The following is a 27922-nucleotide window of genomic DNA, read 5'->3' on the forward strand; positions in this document are numbered from 1 at the left end:
TTTCTCCGTAGTAGTGTCAGTAAAGCTGAACAATTGAATTTGATTGTGCTTTTGCGATCAATACCCATTGATTACATCTGAATAACTGTTATACTGAACACTACTGTCGGTCCGAATCTGAGAGCAGTCTCTTATTATTATTAATATCTATTTTTTTATTTCATGTCAGTTTAGCTTACAACTATCATTTTTGTTACGAAAAAGAGATTCCTTTCTCAATGGCCGATAAATTAGCTCCGATCAGGCCGATCTTTTTTCAAAATGAAATATGAGAAAGACCCCTCCGGTACTTCTCAAATAGCAATAACAAACTTTCAGTATCAAAATATAATATGGTCGCCCGTCATTTTCCCGATTTTCTCGGTTTTATTTACCAGTGAATGGTACAATGAGGGTTCAGCGAGGAGCTATACACCTGAAATAACTCCAAATGAAATGCGCACAACGAAAAAAACGAGGAAAACTTCACATTTAAGTTTGAGAAATATCCTTGCAGCACTCCTCAAGAAATACATTGATAGCAATAGTTCTTTACATTGTCAATACCTTTACACTAGACTCTTCATTGTCAGTGACTTTAAACTAGACTTACATTGGCAGTGCCTTTAAACTAGACTTTACATTGTCAGTGACTTTAAACTAGACTTACATTGGCAGTGCCTTTAAACTAGACTTACATTGGCAGTGCCTTTAAACTAGACTTACATTGGCAGTGACTTTAAACTAGACTTACATTGTCTGTGCCTTTAAACTAGACTTACATTGGCAGTGCCTTTAAACTAGACTTACATTGGCAGTGCCTTTAAACTAGACTTACATTGTCTGTGCCTTTAAACTAGACTTACATTGGCAGTGACTTTAAACTAGACTTACATTGTCTGTGCCTTTAAACTAGACTTACATTGGCAGTGACTTTAAACTAGACTTACATTGTCAATACCTTTAAACTAGACTTTACATTGTCAGTGACTTTAAACTAGACTTTTCATTGTCAGTGACTTTAAACTAGACTTTTCATTGTCAGTGACTTTAAACTAGACTTTTCATTGGCAGTGCCTTTAAACTAGACTTACATTGGCAGTGACTTTAAACTAGACTTACATTGTCAATACCTTTAAACTAGACTTTACATTGTCAGTGACTTTAAACTAGACTTTACATTGTCAGTGACTTTAAACTAGACTTCACATTGTCAGTGACTTTAAAACTAGACTTACATTGTCAGTGACTTTAAACTAGACTTTACATTGTCAGTGACTTTAAACTAGACTTTTCATTGTCAGTGACTTTAAAACTAGACTTACATTGTCAGTGACTTTAAACTAGACTTCACATTGTCAGTGACTTTAAACTAGACTTTACATTGTCAGTGACTTTAAACTAGACTTTACATTGTCAGTGACTTTAAACTAGACTTTTCATTGTCAGTGACCTTTACATTGTCAGTGACTTTAAACTAGACTTCACATTGTCAGTGACTTTAAACTAGACTTTACATTGTCAGTGACTTTAAACTAGACTTTACATTGTCAGTGACTTTAAACTAGACTTTTCATTGTCAGTGACTTTAAAACTAGACTTACATTGTCAGTGACTTTAAACTAGACTTTACATTGTCAGTGACTTTAAACTAGACTTTACATTGTCAGTGACTTTAAACTAGACTTTACATTGTCAGTGACTTTAAACTAGACTTACATTGGCAGTGACTTTAAACTAGACTTACATTGTCAATACCTTTAAACTAGACTTTACATTGTCAGTGACTTTAAACTAGACTTTTCATTGTCAGTGACTTTAAAACTAGACTTACATTGTCAGTGACTTTAAACTAGACTTTACATTGTCAGTGACTTTAAACTAGACTTTACATTGTCAGTGACTTTAAACTAGACTTTTCATTGTCGGTGCCTTTAAACTATACTTTTCATTGTCAGTGCCTTTAAACTAGTCTTTTCATTGTCAGTGACTTTAAAACTAGACTTTTCATTGTCAGTGACTTTAAAACTAGACTTACATTGTCAGTGACTTTAAACTAGACTTTTCATTGTCAGTGACTTTAAAACTAGACTTACATTGTCAGTGACTTTAAACTAGACTTACATTGTCTGTGACTTTAAACTAGACTTTACATTGTCAATACCTTTAAACTAGACTTTTCATTGTCAGTGCCTTTAAACTAGACTTTACATTGTCAGTGACTTTAAACTAGACTTTACATTGTCAGTGCCTTTAAAACACGTATAACTACGTATGAAGAAGAATGATGTCCCAGGTCGTATGTTATAACGTTTAGTTGATTGTGAATACCTTTTTGACACATTTTATATGGGGACAAGAAGTCACGAAATTATTACTTTAAGTAAGTTTATGTCGATATGTTTTCTAGAAACAAGAAGCCTGTTTAAGTCACCCCCTCCTTTAATTTATAATACGACAAATAAAACTATAAACATCTGGTTCTGAGTTGAAACAATTATCAAGAAGCAGAGAAATATAAAAGTAGGCTAAAATATTATAATTATTAGGACCGGAGTTACATCTAAAAAAAAACGAATATACAGCATTTGTATCTGAAGAAGAATGAATGCGAGCAAGAACGTCACAAAACTTAAAAGTTTAATAAGAATCCTAAACCGGTGTCAAATCAAAGGATGCTGAAATAAGTTTCAAGGAGACAGAAAAGCCTAAGAATATGACAATAAGGATAAAAACGTATACGAGAGACCAGATCAATGAAAAGTAGCCGGAACTGAGGATACAGAAATATAACAAAGCAAACACACAGAAATACTTATTCCAGTTCTTGTTCTAGTCTCAGGCCACATTTGTCTACACGTATTGTCTATTTTCAATTTTTGTTGGAAAATAAATTTATCAGAAGCATATCGAAAAAATATATGTGGAAAAAAATGGGGTAAACTTGGTGTATAATTTCACATAAATCAATCGCATTTTGTGTGTATTTTAAGAAATGTTTACAAATTCTCTTATATTATATCTAGAGATATGTTTTCAATAATACAACTAGTTATGTGTAAAAACCAACACGTTTGGAAAATCTGTTGATTCAGATGGGGAATGGCAGTAATTTTCTATATTTTGGAGGACTAGGTATATCTCTTTTCCTGTGATCAAAATGTCAGTTCTGTACGACATACGAATTTAACCATTTATTTACATTATAGTCAACATGTGTTTTTCGTACTACACTTTTAGATGTTTCGGATACCGAACGTCTGATGATGGTAAGTATACCCAACGTGCCAGTTCAAAAGATTCCGGATGTTCGGAATATCTGTCTTATCTTAAAAAAGAACAGAAAAATACCAATATGTCAACGTAATCATAATCCAAACTCAAATTCAATGAAACTAAAGGAAAATATACACATACCTGGAAATGTACAAGGAGAATAAGACCAGGTGTTCCGGAGGAGTAAAAACGTAAATAATGTCACGTTCTCAAAATAAGAATAAGGTATACAACAATGGAACCAGTGGGCAAACTAATGAGCATCAAATACGTACAGCTTCATATCACAAAAGTTACTGTTCCTTTTTTGTCCTGCTAAAGTATAATAGAAATTATCTATACCTCGAGCTCTGTTTGCTCTAAATGTCAAGAAAAGAATACCAAACAATCAAATTGGCTGTAAAATCTTGGCATACCCTTTTTTAGAATAGGGAAGCCGTTTATTTTCAACCTAGTTTAATTAAAACGTACTTATAAAAAAATCATAATATATTTGGAGCAAAGGTAAGCGAAACTACGCCATACTGACCCAGGAGGCCAGGCGCCAAAGTTACTCTTCTTTTTTCAGAGAGTGTTAATTGCTCGCCACATAAGGTATGCTGTTTGTTGAATGCTTATCATTTACTAAATCATAATACGTTATTTTCATTTCAGAATACATTGTATTTCATTGTCATGATTTTACTAGCAAAAGGAATTAACGTAACAGGCATGAACTACAAAAGTCCTCTCCTTGCTATTGAAAATGAATATACACTTCAGTTAAATAATAAATGAATACTAAACTAAATATTGACAGTATTAGTGATAATATTTTGTTTTGAATTGTGTTTTATGTGCGTGTTTTATGTGTGTGTTTTGTTGTGTGTTTTATGTGTGTGTTTTGTTGTGTGTTGTATGTGTGTGTTTTGTTATGTATTGTATTGTTGTGTGTTTTATGTGTGTGTTTTGTTGTGTGCTTTATGTGTGTGTGTTGTTGTGTGTGTTGTTGTGTGTTTTATGTGCATGTTTTGTTGTGTGTTTTATGTGTGTGTTTTGTTGTGTGTTTTATGTGTGTGTTTTGTTATGTATTTTGTTGTTGTGTGTTTTATGTGTGTGTTTTGTTGTGTTTTTTATTTGCGTGTTTTGTTGTGTGTTTTATGTGTGTGTTTTGTTTTGTGTTTTATGTGTGTGTTTTGTTATGTATTTTGTTGTTGTGTGTTTTATGTGTGTGTTTTGTTGTGTTTTTTTATGCACGTGTTTTGTTGTGTGCTTTATGTGTGTGTTTTTTTGGTCTTACTATTTTTGGTTTTTTTATCTGATGAGATTTTCCGGGTAAATTTCTTATTCACTGTCTATATAGCTGTCACGGGTTTGAACTTGTCAACAACCTACTTATCGTACTGATAAACATATGGTGTAATTTCCTGAAAATAAATTTGATAAACCAACTTAAAAGGAAAACAGATTGGCGTAAGCTACACTACCCTTAGTTAAAATGCAAAAATGTTGAGTCATTAATTTTAGTTTTTGGATCTTACAACATTCCGACTTTGTTTAGCTTAAAACTTCTAATAACATCCCAAGCATCAGTTTCAAAAACGACTACATTTATGTAGAGTATCAGATAAATAAATCTATGCTGACCATGAACTCCCAAGTAAACATTTTGGCAACAGACAATATTTTGTCATATTCTTGAAATACATATGGAATTAAACCACGAAATCCTTTATATACCCAACAGACATAAACCGCTTGCCTCGATCTTTTCAACCCAGCTATGTGATTATTTCAATATTCCTTTTTTTCGATTTCTAGATTGTTACTTCCCTGCTTCCGAATAGTAATATCCCTGACTCCGGATAGTAACATCACTGCTTCCGGATAGTAACATCCCTGCTTCCGGATAGTTACATCACTGCTTCCGGATAGTAACATTAATGCTTTCGGATAGTAACACATACCTGCTTCCGGATAGTAACACCACTGCTTCCGGATAGTAACATCACTGCTTCCGGATAGTAACACATACCTGCTTCCGGATAGTTACATCACTGCTTCCGGATAGTAACATCACTGCTTCCGGTTAGCAACATCACTGCCTCCAGATAGTAACACATACCTGCTTCCGGTTAGTTACATCACTGCTTCCGGATCTACTATGAAGATGTTCAATCTTTTCCTTTCTAGTGCAAATTCAAGTAGTATTTCTGTACAAATCATATCATGTGATTGACAACATCACCTTGTAGAACTTTCCTTTGTACCTCGTGATAGACATCTTTAAAAGCTGGATGCCATCATTGAACTAACATTTTGATAACTGTTCAGAAAATGTACATTTGTACGTTGATGCCTATCTGATCTGACACGACATTAACGAATGACGAATTTCATAAATCTCATAAAATGTATGATTCTGTTTAATTCAAAACATTTGCAGACAGTGTTAAGCAACAATTCATTACAGATGTAAATTAAGCGATATTCGTACACAGGCTATATATCGTTCTTTGAGACGTTAAAATGCATATGACGCTATGACTGAGTTACGTAACAATGCGGACCCTCAACCAATCCAAGTTCCGCTAAATAATTGGTGTTATCAAATCGATAACAGAACAGTTATGTAAAACACGTCTTTATCACATGTGCTGTATTTGTTGAAATCAACTACATTCTGCTATATTAATGAGAAAATGTTATGTGATGTCATGTGATTGTCCAATATTATACAATGTATTTTAATGAGATTCATAAACATGGTTATATCAACACAAGAAAAAACACAGAAAGAAGAGGAAACCCTGGTTCAATGGTATTAATAACTTTATTATCATTCTACGTTTCATTGGCGATCTGTGGACTAGAAGTACATTGTACAAATTATCCACTGACAATAAACCAAATAATCATTTAATCGCAGAAAACAATCACCGTGACGAAGCTACGACATTGCGTTTGAAAAAGAGTGTCAAAATTATGACTGACCAGACCCAATATGCATGACCAGACCCAATATGCATGACCAGGCCCAATATGCATTGCACAACAATTAAATCCAGATATGTTTATATTATATCCATCATACATTATTTGGGGCTGCCGAGAAGTATTGTGTTTTGTCAGTATTAATATCTGCGTGAATTCCCAACAAAGCATACCTGTGACATGTTATAACATTACACAATCATTCTTTGAAAAGGCTTTCTAATGAGAAATAAAATTATCTTACAGTAATAGACATTGAATTTTCTTGTAATAACGACGCTGAACGACTGTAAGAATGAAGACTTACACCCAATTCTCCTAGATCTGTTGATAATATCTCAAAGCCAAATACATTAAAGGAAGAACCTGTCGCAGATTGATGAGAAATAACGACGATAAACGTTGTTGTACCGAGTAAAAAAGACATGTTTTGTACACAGTCTGGTTTTGTTTGGTTATTTGATCGGTCATTAAAAATGTATTTTTAATGACTTCGTAGAAGATGAAAATTGTCATGAGTGCTAAAACAAAAATCAACGTTTAAAAAATAATATCCTGGCCTCGAGTGCCTGTGGTTTTGTTTGGTTATTTGATCGCTAGGACTTCGTAGAAGATGAAAATTGAAACAATAAAATTTTACATGTGAAATCTTTATTTCCCCCCACCCCCCTCTCCCTCTCGTATAATGTGGAGGCGATATCTATGTTTGTTACATTACATCGGATTCTCATTCATTTATCAGTTGACACAACAGGTTTTAAAGAATGAAATAAATAAACATAATGTTTAGAATCCCATTAAAAATAATCCACACACACAATATTGTTAATATTAAATACTATGATATTATATTTCAAGAAATAAATCTCAGTATGCACACTGTTATTAAAATATCAATTACACAGTCGGGGCCAGTAAATCCGACATGTTATAGGTTCCACACCGAAACATAAATGTGTGAAACTATTACATTTAACAACCGTGATTATAATACTGCTTACAGCTGAAAACAACTAATTATCCTGGGGATAAAGATGGGTTTTCTTTTCGATCACTGATAACATTTCTGCGATTAAATATAATAGTCAGTAATTGTCTAATAATTATTTCCATATGACAGAGATGGGCGTGGCAACGGGGACCTGGGGGCAATCCATTAGCATGCATCTTAGAACAATTAGTCCCGCCATTTTTTAGTGTATATATAATGAAAAACTTAGCAGATGATATACATTTGCCGATTGTTGTGGGTTGAAGAAGGTTGAAATTCAACTATATAAATCCCTCCTAATCGGAAATAACATTCCATCATCTATACTGCAGGCTTTTCATAATTTCTCAAAAATGCATCTTAGTTTCAAACCTACTAGAATTCCAATTACACGACCAAGGAGATTCGACACTAAGCCGTCATATCTACGGCAGGCTAAGGATATAAGACGAATGATGTAAGTACATGGTACAAGATTTCATAGCTTCTGAAACATGGACATAATTTGGAGGTAACATTTTCAACGAGACACCGGTTTAGATATTTTTCTTCTGCTCTCTTTCTATAATTCAACAAGCTAATAAACATGAAAATTTTCATTGTCTGCTTCAAGTATCTGACTTTTTTCGAAGCACTAGGATACTTTATTTTAAATTTTTCGTAACGCGGTGAAAAATACTAACAAAGGTATAAATCTTGTACGTAGCATGAAACGCTATTACGATCCACGACTCTATTCTTCGGGTTAGTTTTCAAAAGCTGTTCTCAAAACGAGGCTACTAGCGCAAAATTCAAAACAAAATATGTCGCTTAGCAGGTGCCCCTGATCCTCGCTGCTAAGAACGAAATTGTCTAGCATGCCGAACATATAAGACATCTGAGTTGCGTTGAAACGGTAAGTGTTGCGTTATTTTGATTTAACAAAAGTAACCAGTTTAAGAATATTTCTATTTCGAGCAAAATTGGCAAACACTACTATACATTTTCCCGGGCCAAAATTTCTTCAAAGCTGATTATAGACGTTCGTGTATTTTTGACCGCATGAGTCCATGCTTTAATATATATTTTACGTTGCTTATATGTTGCTGCCTATGGTATAAACAAATTCGCATATATAAGCAAACATGATATAGTTAATGCACATACTTCAAAACAAATGACGAAGTGAATGTAAACAAGTTTATCACGTATTGAGGTGATTGCACTTTTTAAAATCCACCCCGCCCACCTCAATATATCGAGCCATGCTGAATTGCATATACAGCTTTGAATACTTATACTTCAATAAAAGTTTAGGGAAAGAACTGAAAAAAATGAACGTATTGACAAATAACCACCATAATATGACATATTTGCCCGTTTAATGCGGTTTTATACCTACTACGTTGGGATACCGGTTAGACCAGGATTGTTCGCGCGTTCACTATTGTTTTTTTAACGAGTTTTCAGGAAGTATTTCAATGCTTGTGGTAACAATTCAACATGCAGTGACATGTGCATGTCAGTCACGATTTATGAATTCAATATGTCAAAAATATAACAATTAACATGTTGGTGTATAAACAGAAATGGTTATCTTAGTAATTTGATATCTTTCTTTAACATCATTTCCCCCTTATTTCATGGAGGAATATACAACAGACACAAGAAACATTCAACCTAGACTCCAAGATCAATTGTCTATAAATTAAAGGCTATCACCTGTTGTATATAATTTTTCCAGAGACTGAAAATTATATGTCAACCAGATGGGGACTAGCACTGGAACCAACTTTTGCCCTGGGAAACAATGTATAACATGCTTAGAAGATGGTCTTTAACCAAAAAAGCAACCCAGGCACTAGCATTAAACAATCAGCTGACTTCTGTTCTGTTAAGTCAATTTATGATATTTAACTTTCAGAATTGTCAGAGATACAGTATATGTGTGGAGACTGATTGACAACATTTGCATAAGAGTTTTGGATCAAACACAATATGTTTTAGTTTAAATTGCTTTGGCTTGGCAATCACATTAAAACAAATTTATTCTGTTACTTTTTAAGAATTGTTTCCTGTTTGTATTTTCAGGTCAGAGAAAAAACAAGAACTTTCAACATTAACCTTTTTACCTGACAAAATGGACACAAGGAAGGAAAAAGCTCTTATAAACTGGGTATTTACATAATTAGTTACATTTGTGATTGAAGATACACTGATCAAAATATACCATTATATACCTTGCTATACATGTTAAAGTTATAATTACACAACATTTATGCAGATCCTTACATTACTTGATATTGATCATGATTGACCAGTCAATTTAAAATGATTACCACTAAACCATAATGGTCTACAGATCTCATTTAAAATTACGGTCAATATCTTTAAATATGTTTTTATAAAAACTCCTCTTCTGATTCAGGATATGATGATTTGTGTTGATATTTATAATTGTATTGATTGGTTTTTAGGTAAATGCTCTGATCCCTGACAGTAAAATATCTAGACTGTTGGACCTTGCTGATGGACGTGTGTTTATTAATCTTATGAGATTGAGGTACAGTATGTAGCATATTTTGGTGTGAAAGATATTGTGATTCAAAATTATGTTGATACATTTAACACCACAACAAACTCTTCAGTTCTCTTACTCGTCTACAGTGCCCTTGTTTTTTCATGTACATGTCTTCTGTCTATGTTATGTGCTTCACATATAAAGCCACATGTATTGTTCAAAGCAGATATAATGATTTCACCTAGTTCACTAGAGGTAAAGTGTAGGTATTGCTTATTTGGACCCAAGCAGAAGGAAATATTTACCATCAAATAGCATTATTACTTATTTTGAAGATCTCAATTTCAAGCAATGGAGAAAGTTCAGTCTCAAAAAGAAAAATTGAACACGAAAAAAATAGTGTTTTTCCTGTCTATATAACTAGGTGCCATAAACAACACCTTCTCTATATATGTAAGTCTGATGTTTCCCTAAAGAATTTATTGGCATTAGAACTTCTAATGCAATTTATGTGTAAAAATTTTCCAATGTGGCAAAATGGGATTCTCCCAGGAAAAACACTAAAAGAACCATTTTAGATTCATTGGTGATGATTATTTAAGGAATGATATAATAGCAGTTCATTTATAAAAATAATGATTTGTAAATATTTATTTGGCTCAATTTCAGTGAGAAATGCGAGACTGTTTCTTCAGTACCAGAATGCTACATAAAGATTCAGGAGTATATAGAGGGTAAGTAGAAATAGATTATTTGAAAAGCTTGATAAAATAGACAACAAATAAATGTCCATAATGTTCTTAGTCTAGATCACGAAAATAATCCTCCACTATGGTGAGATATAGACTAATAGCAACAATCAAGAAGGAAGATAATTTACTATTGACGTCAAGTGAAACTCAAGGTACACTTTACATCCTTTTAAATAAACTAAATTCTATAATTCTGTAGCAGTGTTCATTTCACAGAATCATGAATTACTTTAATCATATTAAAACAAATATTCTTTAAGGTTTTTATCAATATAATGGGATTTGAAGGTTTGATATCAATACAATTATCTTTCTGACATTTTTCAGAGCACTACTTTACCAAGCTGGAATCAGGATCCTGTGTAATAGATATATCCCTGATTGTGAATGGCTTGTCCTCCAGTGATTCACAGCTTGTAGAATGGGAGCTAGCAAAGGTCAGTTTTTGTCTAATCTAACCACTAATTTTCATGTAAGAATGTTTGATTTTGACTTAAAAATGTTTTTTCATTTGATTACAATTATGTTGGTATAATAAAGATAAATGAACATTATACAATGTTATGTGTTGTATTGTTGGATATTTGTGAAATATTATAAATCCTGTGCAGGTTTTATATGCTTTACTTGGGGCATTTGTACAAGACAAAATGAAGCAGAACTTTGTTGATGCTGCCTTGACCTTATCTCAAGAGGAACAAATGGACATTATGCAGCTGCTGGAACCAATGGTCACATCTCAAGATCTGACGACTCGTCTCCCAGCAGACTTTGCTGAAATCTTAAAAAAGAAGAGAGAAAATGGTATGTATCCCAGCAGAAGTTCTCATATGACTAATTTAGCTGTTGTCACTATGCCCTAGCCTAAACAGAAAATTGTGTATCAATACTATTTAGAGCTTCCATTATCAGATTTGTCATTGGTTTAATAGTTGTCCTATATACAGTGATAAGATGCATGTCAGACTTAATGCTTTATGCTTAAATTTTCAAAGGTGTAGATTGTGTCACCAATAAAACACACCATTTGTTAGCTTGCCCTAGATCTTCCAGTGGCAGGCCTAGCTATCAGATAAATCATTTAAAAACATGCATGATATCCCAGGCCTCCAGGTTTTGTTGTGAGTTACAAACCATAGAGGAGAATTAGAATTTAGGACAAAAAAATTAAATAATAGTATTTTTGATTGCAGTAGCTGTTATTTGCTAGATGTGAGACATTGATTTAGATTTTGTGAAAATATTCACCAAATGTATCTTTATAAATCTAATTTTGAAATTACAAATTGAAATATTGTGTGTTGCTTATTGTAGTAATGTCATTGTGCATGTTTTGTGTTTATACATGATATCTTACTCCTTATCTATCTTCCAATATAAATCACAAACAGCACTAGATAAATGTTTTACATTGATCACTATTTGATAATACCACACAGGTATTTCTCAATGGAAGTTCCAGTTCTGTCACAATACAGCATTAACTTTTCTAAAACCCTTACTTTTCATGACTTTTAAATAATAAGCCATTTCCAAAACATTTGTTTTAGATCTTATCATTAATGGAAATTTAAGAAAACCTTTTAACTTTTCCGTCACCCTAACATGAATAAGATTAGACACATCCTTATTTTCCGTTTGTCCTAGAGTCAACTTTTCACAAAGATGCTGATCTTTTCTTCAAACTAGTTACCCAGGGCAAAGGCATAGTTACATCAACGCCGACGGTTGACCAATCTTTCAACTTTCCAACCGGTATAATAATTACAATATTGTTAAATACACATGTTTATATTCACAAATTACATCTACTAAAGTGTTTATTTATTCAGTTTTGTCATTCATCATATTCATCATTCATGATTTCATTCATTTATGCACATTTTCACTCCCTTGTTCATCCGTTCACTTGTTCATCCGTTCACTTATTCATCCTTTCAACAGTGCTCTAGGTAATCATGTATTTGTGTATATAAAGTGAAGTCATATTAGGAGCTAGAATCAAACATACTGCCTTCAGATTTAATATAAAAATAAACATAGCATACGTCTGAGTTCTTAAAGGATGAAATGCTTTTCTAAATTTTTGGTTTGTTAATCAAAGGACTTCATTTTGTTTGATGATTTGGAATGTAATACCAAACAAAAATAGAACCTACTTCCGGCTAAAATTCTTGTTGAAATGGCATTTGATGGGAAGAATTCTGCCAAATGAGCCTTGCATCAATCCACAAGTGCCATATATTGAAAACTAAAAAGTGTCCATAAATTTTGTGGAAATATTCTTTATTAATCCAATGCTTAATAATAGGCACTCAGTAGGTACTTGTTTATGGTAGGTTATCGATAAATCAAATACTGATTCTATACGGAGATTTATCTGGAGCACTCCTTTTTGCGTTCTCTTTGAAATGTGCTTGGTTTTAAGAATTCTAAAATCAGGTTTCAGAATGTTTAGATAGTGCTGTTGGTCAAAAATATCCTACAGTACAAGCATATCAGAGAAATTTTAGAAAATGCTGATAATTTGAAATCTTTCAAGTCTACAAAGTTTCTATGGAACTTGAATTTCCTACTTTCTTTATAAACCTGTTTATTGACCTCATTTTAGACTTTTTGTTTTGTTGTGAACGATGATATTAAGTTTGTATGTTTTATATTTAACATGCAAAGGAAATTGCATCCTTGAAATAATTGAATTTAATTGAAAAATCAGTTACAAAAACTGTAAAGTTACAGTATTGACAGACTGTCTTGCACATACATCAATTATTTCTTTCAAATTCACAAACATTTCTGCGTAACACATCACACACCAAATCCTTACTGTCAAGTTGTTTAAATGATCTTATTGTCTAGTAGATTTTTGGCATAGAAACAGGATATTAAAGTGACATAGGCATTTAAAATGCTGGTTATATGAGCTTGAATGTTTATTTCTGATTTCAACAGAATGTAAGTAAAATAAGTGCCGACAGCTATAGAAATTAGTTTCTTGTGGTTTGGTAGCACCATGATTGTATTGGCTTTGTAGCCTTTGTGTAATATTTAAGTATTTAGATTTGTGTACCTTGACAGTCAAAAGCTTACACAAAGAATCTTTGTAATTTTGTAATAAATGTGTAATTTGTAAAAATCAGCTGATATAAAGACCTGTACATTACTGTCATTTATTGACAAAGATAAAACATTTTGAGAACAATCAGCAATTGGTATTTAAAATCATATTGAATTCATTTATGACTTGACAATATAGATATTTGTACAATTTAAATTTGTGCTATGTAAATTGGTTTTGATGTAAAGAAAGAAGTACTCATTAATCCAAATCAGTAAATTAATTTTGGTGAGATATTTAGTGATAATATAAAAGTCTAAAATCCTACTTATAGTTTCTAATGGTACGCCCCTGACACCTGTACACCCTCTGATGACTGGCTCAGCGAGGGGTTGTGGCCCCCATGAAATCAGCTCCCCGATGAGAATGTTAACTCTGGCTTCTCCTGCACCACTCACTCCTCTTTCAGCTCTAATGCAGTCACCTCAGGTGGCACAGAAGGTAAGTGTTTATTATCAGAAACTGACCTGTAGGATTCACTGTATGTTGAGGCCCTTTCTTGTATCCCTGGTTTTTTTGGGTGGGTGGGTGGGGGAAAGGGGGTCTGTCCTATCTCATCCACACCTTTTCAAATTAAAGTGGTCAGCGATCAAGGTGAATAATTGATAACATTTAACATTTAACAATAATCCTCATGTATGGGATTGCGGGCCTACATGTATTTCAGACATTTCCTAGTACTTTCTGAATTTATATGAAGACGACAAGAAATTCAGGATTATGGCAGGTCAAGGTGATGGATTGTCTTTGGAAACTTTACATTATCATTTTGTTATGAAAATATGGGTTTGACATTGACAGGCTAAACTTGAGTAAAATTGTTCAATTTAAATGTACTTATAATATTACAATACAAGTGGCTCTGTCAGGCCTAAAATAATGTGTGTTGTCTTTAATATCTCCCCAAGTTGTACTTAAGTTTAGGTGCTTACCCTTAAATGTGTTGTGCCTGTTTTGAACAAGCTTTGTTACAGTTGAAATGTTTGCAAGTGCCTAACATATCTTTGTGAAAATATGTATGAAAAACAATTGTGACAGTCATTGAATGAAAGTTGTTCTGTCATTCAACAGATGTTGTTAAGACAGAAGGAAAAAGAGATCAGGAAACTAGAGATGGTTGTGGCAAGTGAGAGACATTTCAAAGACAACCTTGAGCTGGATATTAAAGAGAAGTGTGAACTGCTGAGTCAGAGAGGTAAATACTGCTTTTATTGAGAATCAGATCCTGTTAAACTACTGAACAAAGAATAAGCACCCTAGACAGTATTTGTAACTGAAGAGAAATCGCTTATGAAATGGAGTGTAAGATTCTAATGGGTAGAAAAAATATTGATTGAACAAATTGATTAGAAATTTTCTGTACTGTTTGAAACATATAACGATGGAATAAGTTTGAACAACAGGTCTTCTGATAGATATTCATGGTCAAAATGTACAGAATAAATGGGGGGAAAATTAAAAGATTATCATTTTCAACTTCAGCTGACTTCAAAATTAAATTTACCTTTTATATCTTTGTGGTCAGTTTTCATCTTGGTAGAAAAAGAATATTTTTGTGATTCAATTACTATTTTAGACCGGAGAATCGTAGAGTTGGAAACAGCATTGAAAGGACAGAGAAATATAGCAGATGTATATGATGAACTGGAGCTAGTGAAACAAGAGCGAGACCATTTACAGAAAGAAATCAGTAGGTAAGGAATCGTTCACTTAGGATTGTCATAACAGATATTGTTAACGGGAAGATCAATCGGAACACAACTTCTCCATCAAAATCAAACATATTTACTTATATTGATGCACAGGAAAATTTTCTTTCTGTATGTAAGTACTTATATGAGGTTTCTACAACAAAATCTAAATTCCTCTGGAATTAAGACTGCTTTATGAAATTGAGTTTAATAAGGTGTTTTGATAAGAATAATGAATTATCAGATTTATTTAAAACTGAGATATTTTAGAAGTTTTTATTTCACTTCAATGCATGATAATAACATTTTGGCACCAATTCAAAATTGGAAGAATTTTCTTTCACAGTGCACAACTGAGATGTAGTGAACTGCAGGATATTAAAGACCATTGCAAGTTTCTGGAGAGAGAAAACAATGAGAAAGTTGCAGAAACAAAATCCTTGGCAAATCAGGTACAATCAAGAATTCACAACTCCTATGTGTCAGATAAAATTAGGATTTCTTTACAACTTATCATTATCATTTATACATGGTTCAAGATTGCTCTTATTTGCAAGGTTCATAATTGTGCAGGTGATTGAATTTCTGTTGCATTATTTATATGTATATGTCAAGATAAAGGCTGGAAGTAAACAAATCAAATTTGTTGACTTGAAATATGGCTTTATGATTAAACATACATGTATGTATATTCTTTTTAAAATTACTACTTTTGAAATAGTTTACTATTTTTTAACTATTACAGATGTTGGCGCTGGAGTCACTCAAGAAGAGCCATGAGGAATACCGCAGTAAGTGTCACCATCAGAAGCTGCAGATAGCTGAAATGGAATCTGTTCTCGAACATTGCAAGTCTGAATCTAAACAGGCCAAGCAAAAAGTTCTAGAGTTGGAGGAATCTCGTGTCTCTTTACGGCAGCAACTGGATGAAATAAAGGCAGAGAAAACAGAAATGGAGGAGATGATGGCAATCACTGGTAAGTCATAATTACAGAAGCCTTTAGATGGTTGGTAGTGGTTTGATAATAAATCTGGTTACAATTATTGTATAACCAAATGGATTAAAATCAATATCTGTGAAAAACATAAGGAAAGTAAGCTGATAGGGGAAACAGTCTGCAAGACAGACATTAACCTCATTGTCAGATTATGTATTATAAAATTGAATGCTTGTGTTTTACAGCCATAGACTGTCATAATAAAAATGGAGAGAGTATGGGGATGATAATGGAGACACGCATTAAAGAGTTGGAGGAACAACTGAGTGAACTGAGGGGATCATGGATAGACCCAGAATCTCACAAACATCTAGAAAAGGAACTAGCTAATATTGAAGAAACAAAGAGGATATTTGAGGTTAGCATCGAGCAATCCTTTATTTACCTTTCTCAATCCTGTAGATTTGTTGATTTTTCTACGGTGTTATGATACTTTGAGCCTTGTGCAAGGTGATGGTGATCTATTGTCAATCACAATGTTCTTCATCTGTTCTCAACTTAGGTGATATCTTAGAATCCAGAAGTTCAATTTCTTCAAAATGTCCTTCATATGTACATTGTGGTATAAAGAGGTGATTAATATGTATAGTTATAATATTAGGAATTCAAAGGTCAAGGTCACTGTCAGAACATTGGGATATATTTGCATTTGTAAATTTGAATTGTCAGTGTTTTTGAATTCTGTTTACAACAGTTAGATAATTGTTATTTGGATTTTTTGAAGTTATTGACTTGTTGTTAAGAGAATGAAATGCATTCTTTCAGACTAAGTTTATGGAGACCCATCAGAGTCTGTTGAAAAAAGATGATGAAATGGAGCAAGTACAACAGACTTTGACCACCAGTGAAAAAAATGTGGAGAAACTTGAGATGAATCTGTCTGAAATGACCACGAATCTAACTGCTCTTCAGACTGACAATGAAGTATTGAGATCTAAGGAGTCCCAGTTAAGCACCCTTCTACAGACAGCCAACTCAGATAAACAGGCGGCAGAGGAGGAGATCATCAGTCTACAGACAAAACTCTCACATGCTCAAACAGAGATTCAACTTCTGACAATGGTAAGTAGCAAGTACTTTTCAATACACCAGAGTGTATGGTAAGAAATTCATTATAACTAAGGTCTACTTATTGTGTAAACAAGCCAATAGGTAGCTACTTAGTCATTTCCCTTCAGAAACAAAATCAGGATATCAAATTGGTAATCTCTAGTATAATACTTCTGTCTGTTGGAATATTATATGATGATTTCCTGAAAGCAAGTTACATCACTGAATAACATCTTGTTGTGACTACTACTAAGTTTAGCCGATCCCAGCTCCTAGCAGTAACATGAGATATACAAACATCTTCCTGTGTGATGCATTTTTTTGTCAGTGTCAGTGATATGTATACATATATACATCTATCTTGATTTTTTTTAACAGGAGGCTGAGGGACAGAAACTAGCCACAGAAGAACGACGACAAACTATGGCTGCATCTATGGACCTTGCCAAATCTGAGCAGAAATCTATGGAACAAAAGCTGATCCTAGAACAGGCGTCATGGAAGACAAAATTAGACTCACTTAGTGCGCAGCTGCAGCAGCAGAAGGAGGAGGCCATGAATGTTGAGGATGAACTCAAGGTCAAGCTGAAGACCAGTCAAAGCAGCTACAAACAATTAGAGATACGTATGGAAAACGAGATGTGGGTCAAGGACAACTGTGTAAAATGTTTAAAGGAAGAGATGACCAGTCTAAAAGAAGAAATTTGTGAGACAGAAACAAGGCTCAGGGAGGAACTCAGTGCTCTCAAGGAAAACAAGGCCATACTGGAGGGTCAACTTAACCAGAAAACGACCACTCATCAATGTCAAGTCGAACATTTGAAGGCCGAAATAACTAATATTAGAGAGAGAGCAAGATCAGAAGAAGATCAATTGAAGGATGTGATAACGGAACTCCAAAGCCGCTGTGATGAATGTAAGGTTGAGTTGGATAGGAACAGGATTGAATGCGACAGTAAGGTACAGGGGATGGAAACAAATTCAAAGAGACAGCAGGTGAAATGGTTAGAAAAAGAATCTGGCTTGAAGGAACAGATAGCACAGCAGGAGAGGTTCTGTGAAGAACTTACCCAGTCACTTCAAAAGACAGAGGCAGAAGTTACAAGCTTGAAGGAGAATTTGACTCAGGAGACGGAAGCAAGGTTTGATCATGAGCGGAATCTAAAGAGTATGGAGAAGGAGCTAGGGAAAGAGAAACAAATGTGTTGCACACTCAAAAATGATATAGAGGCCCAACAGTCTGTGATTTCTGATTTGAAGGTGTCTTTGTCACAGTCTAATGGTGAGTTATCTCATCTCACAGAGTGTTTAGATGAACAACACATGCAGTTTTCGAAAGTATCAGAAACCAAAGCATTCCTGGAAAAGAAGTTGAAAGACAGTGAAACAGAGTTCAAGAAAAGTCAGAAGGCAAATGGAGATCAAATGCATAGTCTTAAGAAGGAGTTAGAGAAGCTTCATACAGAGTCAGCAGAAAGGGAATCTACTTTGAACAAAGATCTGGCGAAGTCTCAAAAGGAGTGTGAAAGTGTACTTAAACAGCTGGAACACCTCAAGGAACAGTTTCAGGTTAGTGTGAATAAGGGTTCGAGTCTGGACAGCCGACTTGCCGACCTTACAAGACAGATCCAGACCAGAAATGAAGATAATGAGGCTCTTACAACAGAAGTGGCCCATCTTCAGGAAAAGGTTGATGAACTCACTGGTCAAGTGGTCCTAGTCACAAAAGTGGCAGAGACAAAACAAGTCAGTAATGATCAGCTGACACAGGAAAAGGATAAACTGTCAGTCGAGATGCAACAGCTGTCAGCCAGGTTTGACCAAGCAGTGGCAGAACAGGAGAGGAACACTCAAGAGAAATGTGAACAAATTTCTTCATTAGAGGCTTCCCTTTTAGAAAAGGACAATAGTGTTTCAAATCTGGAGAAAGTCAATTGTGAATTTAAAACTGAAGTCTCTGAATTGAATCAAAAGGCAAGAGAACTGGAAAGAATGTTAAGTACCAAGGACACTGAGATCTCATCATTGAGTGAATGTATTTCTGAACGTGATGTTGTGATCTCAAATCTGACTGGAGACAAACAAGATTTGACTGTGCAAGTAGCTGGACTGATATCAGAAAAGGAATCACTTCAGGAGTTGTGCAGTAGGAACTGTGAAAAGATTTCTTGTCTTGACAAACAGCTGTCTGAACTGAATGAAGAGACATGCTCACAACAGGAATTGATGACGGTCAAAAGTGACCAGATTTCCTCTCTTGAGTTGCTTGTGTTACAACATACACAGGAAAATGAATCAATTCAAACACGAAACAATACCAACTGTGAAGAGATCTCTTCTTTGAAAACACATGTAGCAGAAAAAACACAAGACATCAAAAATCTACAAATGAAATGTGAACACCTTGTGTCTGAATCTCAAATCCAAGGACATGAACTGGAAACAGCACTGAGTGACAATAGTGTTTTGACAGAAAAGTTGAAGTCTGTGACCACAGAATATGAGACATCTCTTGGTGAGATTAGATCCAAACTGGAGAGGGCATTATGTGATAATGAAGATCTAGCTGAAAAATTGGCATCTCTGACAACAAAGTATGAATTTTCAGTCAGTGAGCTCAAGTCAGAGCAGGAGAAGGCATTGAGTGACAAAGATGTTTTGTCTGAAAAGTGTGAATCTGTGACTGCGAAGTATGAAGCTTCAATCACTAAATACAGGTGTAAATTGGACAAGGCCAAAAGTGACTATGATGTTTTAATGGTAAAATTAGAGTCTATGACAGCAAAGAATGAAGCCTCAATCAATGAGCTCAGGTCAGAGAAGCAGAGAACTGTGAGTGACAACGCTGTTTTGATTGAAAAGTTAGAGTCTTTGACGGCAGAGCACCAAACATCAGTCCAAGAGCTTAAGTCAGAGAAGGACAAAGCTGTTAATGAGAATGATGTTTTGGCCAAAAGGTTGGAGTCTGTGACAGATAAATATGAAGCTTCTGCCTGTGAGTTAAATTGTAAACTGGAAAAGGCATTGAAAGACAATGATGATTTGACTGAAAAGTTAGAATCTATGACAGCCCAGTACCAGACCTCGATTTCAGAAATGAAAGAGCAGATGAAATCTGATTGTAATGATTTTGTGAAAAGTCACGAAGATAAAATGCGAGGTTTTGTCAAAGATATGACTTCAACAAACCAAGAACTGAAAGAAGCTGGTGAGAAACGGCGTGCACTTGAACAAACCATACTGGAACTGAATCAAAGACTGACCATTCAGCAGGATAACAAGGACAGAGTTATCTTAGAGGCAAAAGTTGCACAAGTTGAGTCAGAACTGAAGCAGAAAACAGAGCTCCTGGACCAGGTACGTGTCAGCTGTCAACAGACAATGGAGGAGAGTGAGCAGTACTGGCGCTCACAGTTAACACAACTAGAGAATGAGTACCATAAGGCAACTGAAGAACAGACCCAACAGTATCGCAACCAGCTGTCGAGTCAGGAACAGAATTTCCAGACACGCTGCCAGGCCCTTGTACATGAGAAAGAAATGATTGCAGTTAGTCAGAAAGCAGCACTGCAAGATCGCATTTCACATTTAGAGAAAAAACTAGAGAAGAAACAAAATGACTTAGTAGATCTGGAAAAGAAACATAAAACAGAAAACAGTACCATGTTGGAGAAAGTGAAATCAGATTATCAGACTAAAATTGATAAAATCCAGGATTTATTGACGTCAGAGACACAAAGTCAAAAGGAACTGGCAAATAGACTACACAGTCAACAGTCAAGGTGTGATGAGCTGGAAAAAGCGCTGAGAGAAATGAAACACAACTGTGACCTCAGCATGGCAGATCAGACCAAAAGTCACAGTGAGGAACTGAACTCTGTGCGTCAGGAGTTCAAGTCTAAGCTTTCAGATCTCCAGATGGAGAGTAGACAGCTACTGGAACAGGAACAGCGTCGTACAACAGTAGTCAAGGGTCAATGTTCTGAACTCAGCAACAAGCTTGACGAGGCTACAAAAGAAATTTCCAGCTACAAAAGACAGGTCAGATCCTACATAGATATTTACCCTTTCATTATCTAGTTACAGAACCTTATGATAAATATCAAGTGTATAAGCTAAAGTAACAGAACATTAATTGCAATTATACTGAAAAATGGGAAGGATGTAACACTATGTATTTTAAATCAGTTTCCTCATTATTTTCAAAGTTAATACCTGTTGTAAGAAAAATTATGATTTGACAAAATGTGAAGGTTTATACCTTCATTCTTTGTATTAGGTGGAAAAGTTGAAAGATAACTCAGAACTGACGCTCCAGCAGTGGCAGTTGAAGGTTGCTGAAGTAAAAAATGCCAAGGAATCAGAAGAGACCGAGCTCCGTGCAGAACTATCTAGGATTCAGGAGCAGTCCTTAGGTGCTAATGCTGAAATAAAACAGGTAAATATTACTCTGTTCATTTACTTATGTTATTCCCTATTCTTTCTTTATTTCAGTACAGATACCTCTGTTTCTGTAAAAGACATCTTTCTTATTAGTATTATCCTTCATGGCTCAGGGGATAGAGGGGATGGCTCGGTTCAAATAATAGGGCCTGACAAAGATGATCTTAATGTTTTGATTCAATTCTTTATTTATTTAACTTTTACTCCAAAAACAAGATATGTATATAATATATTCTTGACTGATACAGCTAAATGAGAAAATCTTAGAGATGGAGAATAAAGAATCCAAACTACAACAGACAATAGACAACTATCGTATCCATTACAACAAGAAGAAGGAGGTTATTGACCTTCTCAAGAAAGAAGTTGATGTAAATATGAAGGTTGGCAAAGATTTCCAGACAAAATCTATTGACCTGTCTCAGGAGGTGAAAAGACTCAAGGTAAGACAAATGACTAATCTTGTAAAACCAGCTTTAGAGGGGAATAGATATTACCTAATGCACACTGTATTTACATAGCTTTAACAAAGTTTAAATGAATTGTAAGATGACATATATTGTGGGGCTGAAATTTTTCCTTTTCTTAAATAGAAAAAAAAATTTAAAATCACAAACCTTTTCTGCAGCAGTTCATTTTGTGGATAATACACATGAAAGCCACTGTATTACAGTCCTAAAATTTCTGGTGAATTTTTTTATCTTTTTGTTTACACACAAGTTCAAGGCTTATGAGTATCAACTAAATCACTCTATAACATCCTGATTTTAAAACAATATCGATAGTAGTGTTCTGTGCCCTTCAGTGTTATGAAGTTTGCTACCTTTTTACTTAACTGTCTTGTCTTAATTACTAAGGCAGAATAGCAGTAACGTTTTATCCTATTTATTTCTTTAATCAATTCATAGTTATAGAAGCAAAGACTCAAAATATTTAAGAAAAGATTAAAAAATCAAAATCATACTACAATTACATATATGATTCCAACAGGTCCTTCTACAAACGGAAAAAACTCAACAGCAAGGCATCCAGGACAAGCTGGACAAGGAAAAAGGCAACAACAAGACACTATGTAAGAAATTCATTAGTATCACAGGGTTAAGTTATGGGAAAACGAAAGTAATTCTGGCAACATAGCTATACTCTGAGGGAAACCTGTTTGGGTTAAAGTACAAGCTTTATTAGCATTTGCCTGATTTAGATGAAAAGAGTGCAAAATAAGATAGAATCGGTCAGTAATGTTATAACTCACCTGTGTTCATGAAGTATTTTGTACTTCAATTTGTTTTTTGAAATGAGGAGGCAGGCAGGTACATTTTATTGTGTTTAATGCTCTATATATCATTGTTGGAATCTTCTGAATGCCTCAAATGAAAACTCATAGATTTTTTAATATTGATTAAGAAGAAAGCAATTAAATCAGATATCATGATTTGATATAAGGGTCAGTTGTGTACCAAAAAGCATTATTTTATTGTAGGCAAACAGGTAGTAGAGCTGAAAGCTGAACTTAAGGCAACAAACAAACAGGTGGAAACATTACGTACTCAGTTAGAGATTACAGGAACGAACTACATAGGCGACAACAATCACTTTGTACAGACATGTTTAAACCGTCAGGATGAGGACACTCTGAGCGAACTACACAGGTATGCTTCTGTAAATCGGAAATCCTCTTCACAGGGGCTCAACTAATATTGATGCTGGTGCAGAGTAGTAGTTTCTTTCATGACAAGGAGTCAGGTTTCAAAAAGTAAACTGCTCTGTTCCGCCTTGCATAACACTAACAGCCAAGAAACATTAAAGGAAGGTCCTGTTACGTAATATAGAATGTGATCTTACTCTAGCTTCAAATAAAGGCACAGTGTAAATTTGTCTTCCATGAGTATCAATGTTTGCCTTCAAGTTTTGGGAGATATCTCATTCAAGATATCATACAGGTTTGAACATTAGACTTATAGTACTGATATATTCTGATTAAATCATATGCCCTGTGCTAACATCAGGTATAATATTGGTGGATTCTAGAACATATCTCATGTTTCACAGGTACTTCTTGGTCAAATACTCACATTAGTTTGATTCTATTTAACACAAATATTTTTCTGAGTATGGTTATCTTTGAAAATCATTCATCAATTAGTGGTTTATCTGTTTATCATCTCACTGATTTGTGTTGACATTACAATTTATGATTGATGTGTTTGTTTGTTATGTTTAGTGGTTCTTCAGAGGAGGAGGCACCCAGAAGACGTTCCTCTCGGATTCGCCTTGCAAGTATGGACCAAAGTGTAATTAGTACAGACTCTGGCCGTTCTGTTGCATCTCTTCCACGTAAGTTTGCTGTGAACTTACGGTCATTCAAGTAGTCTGGTTCTATATTACACCTTAATCAAATGAGGGATTTTATACCAGCTGTTTTAAGGACAATATTTTTGCTTAGTTCAATATGAGTTGTACTCTATTTGAATAAATATATATGAGGTTTTCCTATCTATCATTGCCATGTAGCAGAACTTAAATTTGTAGGAATATCATCAGAAGGAAATTAGTGTTATGACGCTAATATTTTTTCATTGAATTCTAGGAGGTACAGCCAAATTATTTGCAATGGAAGATGAGCCAGCTGATCTAGAATGGAAGAGGTTCAGTGAGCTTCAGCGACGTAACACACTTCTGCTACCCCACATGCGGTCCACATATCCTGTGGAGATGCAGCAGTACGCAGAGAACTCTGTAAGGGAAAGTCTGGCATTCTCCACTGGTTGTGCACAGGGCAGTGCTAAAAAGAGAAAACAGGAGAGTTCCAGTGATGAGGGAGAATCTTCTAAACAGGTAATTAGACAGATCAATACCAAGAGGTTATAAGAATATGTTTGATGTTGTTTTCAGTATGTATTAATCCCAAATTACCATTGTATACTGCTTTTACATCATCCAGAAATTCGAAAAGAAAAAAAAATAAAAAAATTGAAAGACAATTTCCAACAGCGTTACTACAAATTACACCCTTTTTTCTTTCTTTTTTTTTAAAACAAATTTTGCAGTATTTTCTTCTTTTTCCTTTTCTTTTTTTTTTTTTTTTTTTTTTAAATTTTGTAGAATTCTATGTGACTTTGTCAACTTTTTGTAAACATTGTAGCAGTCAAAGCATGCCAGTACAGTTTACCAGAAGCCTGGTCCTCCAACGCCAGGTAACTCAAACAACGTACGGCGGAACTCCAAGGGAACACCACGCTACAACCTTCGCTCACCCAGAACCCCCATCGGCAACTCCAGATCCAAACGAACACCAAAGCGATCTGTCAATGCTGAAAATGAACCCACATCATTAAGGAAGGTATGATCACATTCACATTATTATTTGTGTCTCCTAGATAAAAGAAAATCGCATCAAATTGGGAGGGGAATGGAGAGAAAATAGTATATACAGTTCATTATCGAGGCAGATTCCAAAAAGAATAATAGAAGAATTAAAAACAATAAGAAAACAAGACAAAAGGCTTCAAAAGTTTCATTTTGTTTATATATTAAGATGATTTGTTATTTGATGACATATTTTGTGTTTGCTTGTTCCAGTCAGCAAAGAAGTGGTTAAATAATACAGCTTTCAACATAATGAACACACCCCATAAGAAAATGCGTGGAAATACTGGATCTGTATCATCAGCCACAAAAAGCGCCTCCAAGGTTCGTAATCTTGTCAAACTGTTTGAAGATGAATCCAATATACCGCCTGATAAAAAGAAGTATACTATTGCCACACCAATCAAAGCTATTGGTAAAATCATCAATTCCATGTCCACTCCGAAACGGTCCAACAAAATAGACCCAGGTGTAGTGTCTTAGCAGTAGTTGTGTAGTAGCCAGTACACCTCTCTTGGGGTCAATGCTGCTTTTTAATGATGTCTGTTTAGTTTATGATTTTAAAGGTGTTTTTAATGTGTGAAAGTGAGTGAAGTGTTGTGTGATAGAGATTGTACAATTTTAACCCATTGAAGAGTTATTTTGATCTATATTATTGTATAGAAATATATAAAAAAAAGATTCTGGTTTGTACAGATTCTGTACAGATTTTGATATCATCCGCAGTGGTTTACATGATCATTCTAAGTAAATCAATACATGAGTTGAGGTGTAATTTAGCATAATGAATAAGCTAAAGAAACATGTTGTCTACAGAATTCTAGAAAGCAAGATGCAGGTATATTTAGATTCATGTAATAATCAGCATGTAGTCATGATTGTTTTATACACCAGGAATATTACCCAGGTATTACATGATTGATGTGAAATGAGTGATGAAACTGTAGGTCAGTGACTTTTGATATTCTGGGTAAGATTTGCCAGGGATGTTATAGGACATATTAATTTGTACACATGCACTTTTTAAAATAAAGAATGTTTGAAATGGACAGATTAATTATCTATTCAATAAAATGTGAAAAATGTAAACAAAACATTAAGTTATTAGGTCATTGTAGATTCAGTCATGTAGTGATGATTAATTAAAGTGGGTTTTTTTCTTCTTTAATTTTGAACAAGCTGTCAGGGTTTTACAGTGTTTTCAAGAGAAGATATATTCTAAATTTTGGAAAAATAGTTATTTCAGAAAATTTGAGTAATAATGATATTTGAGAATATCTTATTTACATTTTGTGGAATTTATAAGAGTATAAAAATATCACAATTTTGGCAATATAAAGTGCTATTTCTTATGCTGGAACATTTGTTTTTTTTAATACTTAATTAAAGATGTACTAGAAAGAAAATACTTAATGTTTTATGTGAATAGTATGGAAATGTTACTTGTATAACTGAATCTTTTGTGTGAAGTGATCTAGATTCTGCCCTGCCTATTTTTCTGTCTCTTTGTTGTCGTTGACACAGCTACAGCATTATTTTACATGGTATGTGTTTTAATTCTGGAGTTCTGTTAAACAGCACTATTGGTATAACACCCTGAAACTTCAAAGTGACAAAATGATCACTTTATTTCTTTTACCAATTTATAAAATCCCTTTATGGAACTATGAATAGCTTTTTTCATGTTGTGTTAAATATCTGCACTTGTTACATTCACTTGACACGTTTACAAGGGCATAAAATGTGTTGCTTGTAATAACAATTAATGAATTCAGCTGAAGTTTTGAGAGAAAAAAATACATTTGTAGGGAAAATAAGTATTTTATGACGTATTTATACAATAGCAAGAATCTATTTAGAGTAATTCCAGAACTTGAGTTTTTCTAAACAAAGAGAATTTTTAAAAAATAAATTTAACATGGTGCAGACTGATATTTAGTGAATTTCTTTCAGTCTTTGAGAAACAATTTGCGTCATGGCAAATTTTGTTTTGTTCAAGGGAGAACATTTTTATATGATGTGGGGAGTTAATAGAAAGACATTAGGGCTCATAATTTGGTAGAATTCTTTGTGAAAAGTATACAGTTTCTACAGGAAATTTTGATTTTACTGAAATAATATCTATTACACAGCCGTGCACTTCTTTGCATGTTTGTCTTCAGATCTTATCTTTAATAATTCATCTTTTTTTTATTGTCACTTGTAAAGAAAACTGAATTTGTATTGGTGGTGTATTGGAATGTTTTAATGCTTGAATTTACAACTTTAAACTATGGGCTATTCCAGTAAAACATCTACTGGACACAAGTATTCTATACTTGGTTTGGTTTCCTGCCTATTGATTTTAAGCAAGCTGTCAGTTACATACTTTGAATGGTATCCCAAAACCTAGGATATATACTGGAATAGCCCTAACATGTTTACTCATAATGTTTCTGTAATACTTTAACAAATTGTTTATTTAACCTTAACAGAACTGTTAACTGATAAATATTGATATCATTTACATGGTTTTTGAAAGCATTTATTTCTTTTGAACACCTTGGTTTGACTTGATGTATCCTTAGCTCATCTGAATGATTAATGTTAACAGTAATGTCTTTATATCAATGTGGCTTAATTTCTTAATGTCATCATTCTGGGCTTGCAAATCTTCATAATTTTGGTATATATTTTAATGTTTTGTTTGCTCTTTTTTGCAGGGATCTCGAAAGCCCTTAGGAAACAAGAACTTTTTACAAACCGGAGTTTAATCCAGCGTTTTGGAGCAGTTGTGAACAAACAA

General features: G+C 34.1%; 1 protein-coding gene across 1 annotated transcript; it reads left to right on the plus strand.

The window, feature by feature from the left end:
- Positions 1-9338: 9338 nt before the first annotated feature.
- Positions 9339-27890, plus strand: LOC132553582 (nuclear mitotic apparatus protein 1-like). The gene is made up of 23 exons (XM_060217838.1): positions 9339-9374; positions 9676-9761; positions 10389-10453; positions 10799-10908; positions 11083-11275; positions 12119-12226; positions 13864-14030; positions 14661-14784; positions 15166-15283; positions 15627-15732; positions 16026-16257; positions 16464-16636; positions 17044-17340; positions 17707-21369; positions 21608-21766; positions 22020-22214; positions 22762-22843; positions 23252-23420; positions 23993-24105; positions 24359-24606; positions 24914-25111; positions 25351-25461; positions 27840-27890. The coding sequence occupies exons 1-23, from the start codon at positions 9339-9341 to the stop codon at positions 27888-27890; spliced, it is 6804 nt and encodes a 2267-aa protein (XP_060073821.1).
- The last annotated feature ends 32 nt before the right edge of the window (positions 27891-27922 follow it).

The sequence above is a fragment of the Ylistrum balloti genome, unplaced genomic scaffold (genome assembly GCF_031769215.1).
Source record: "Ylistrum balloti isolate Yb309-2 unplaced genomic scaffold, AGI_CSIRO_Ybal_v1 Utg370338, whole genome shotgun sequence".
Classification (NCBI taxonomy): Eukaryota; Metazoa; Mollusca; class Bivalvia; order Pectinida; family Pectinidae; genus Ylistrum; species Ylistrum balloti.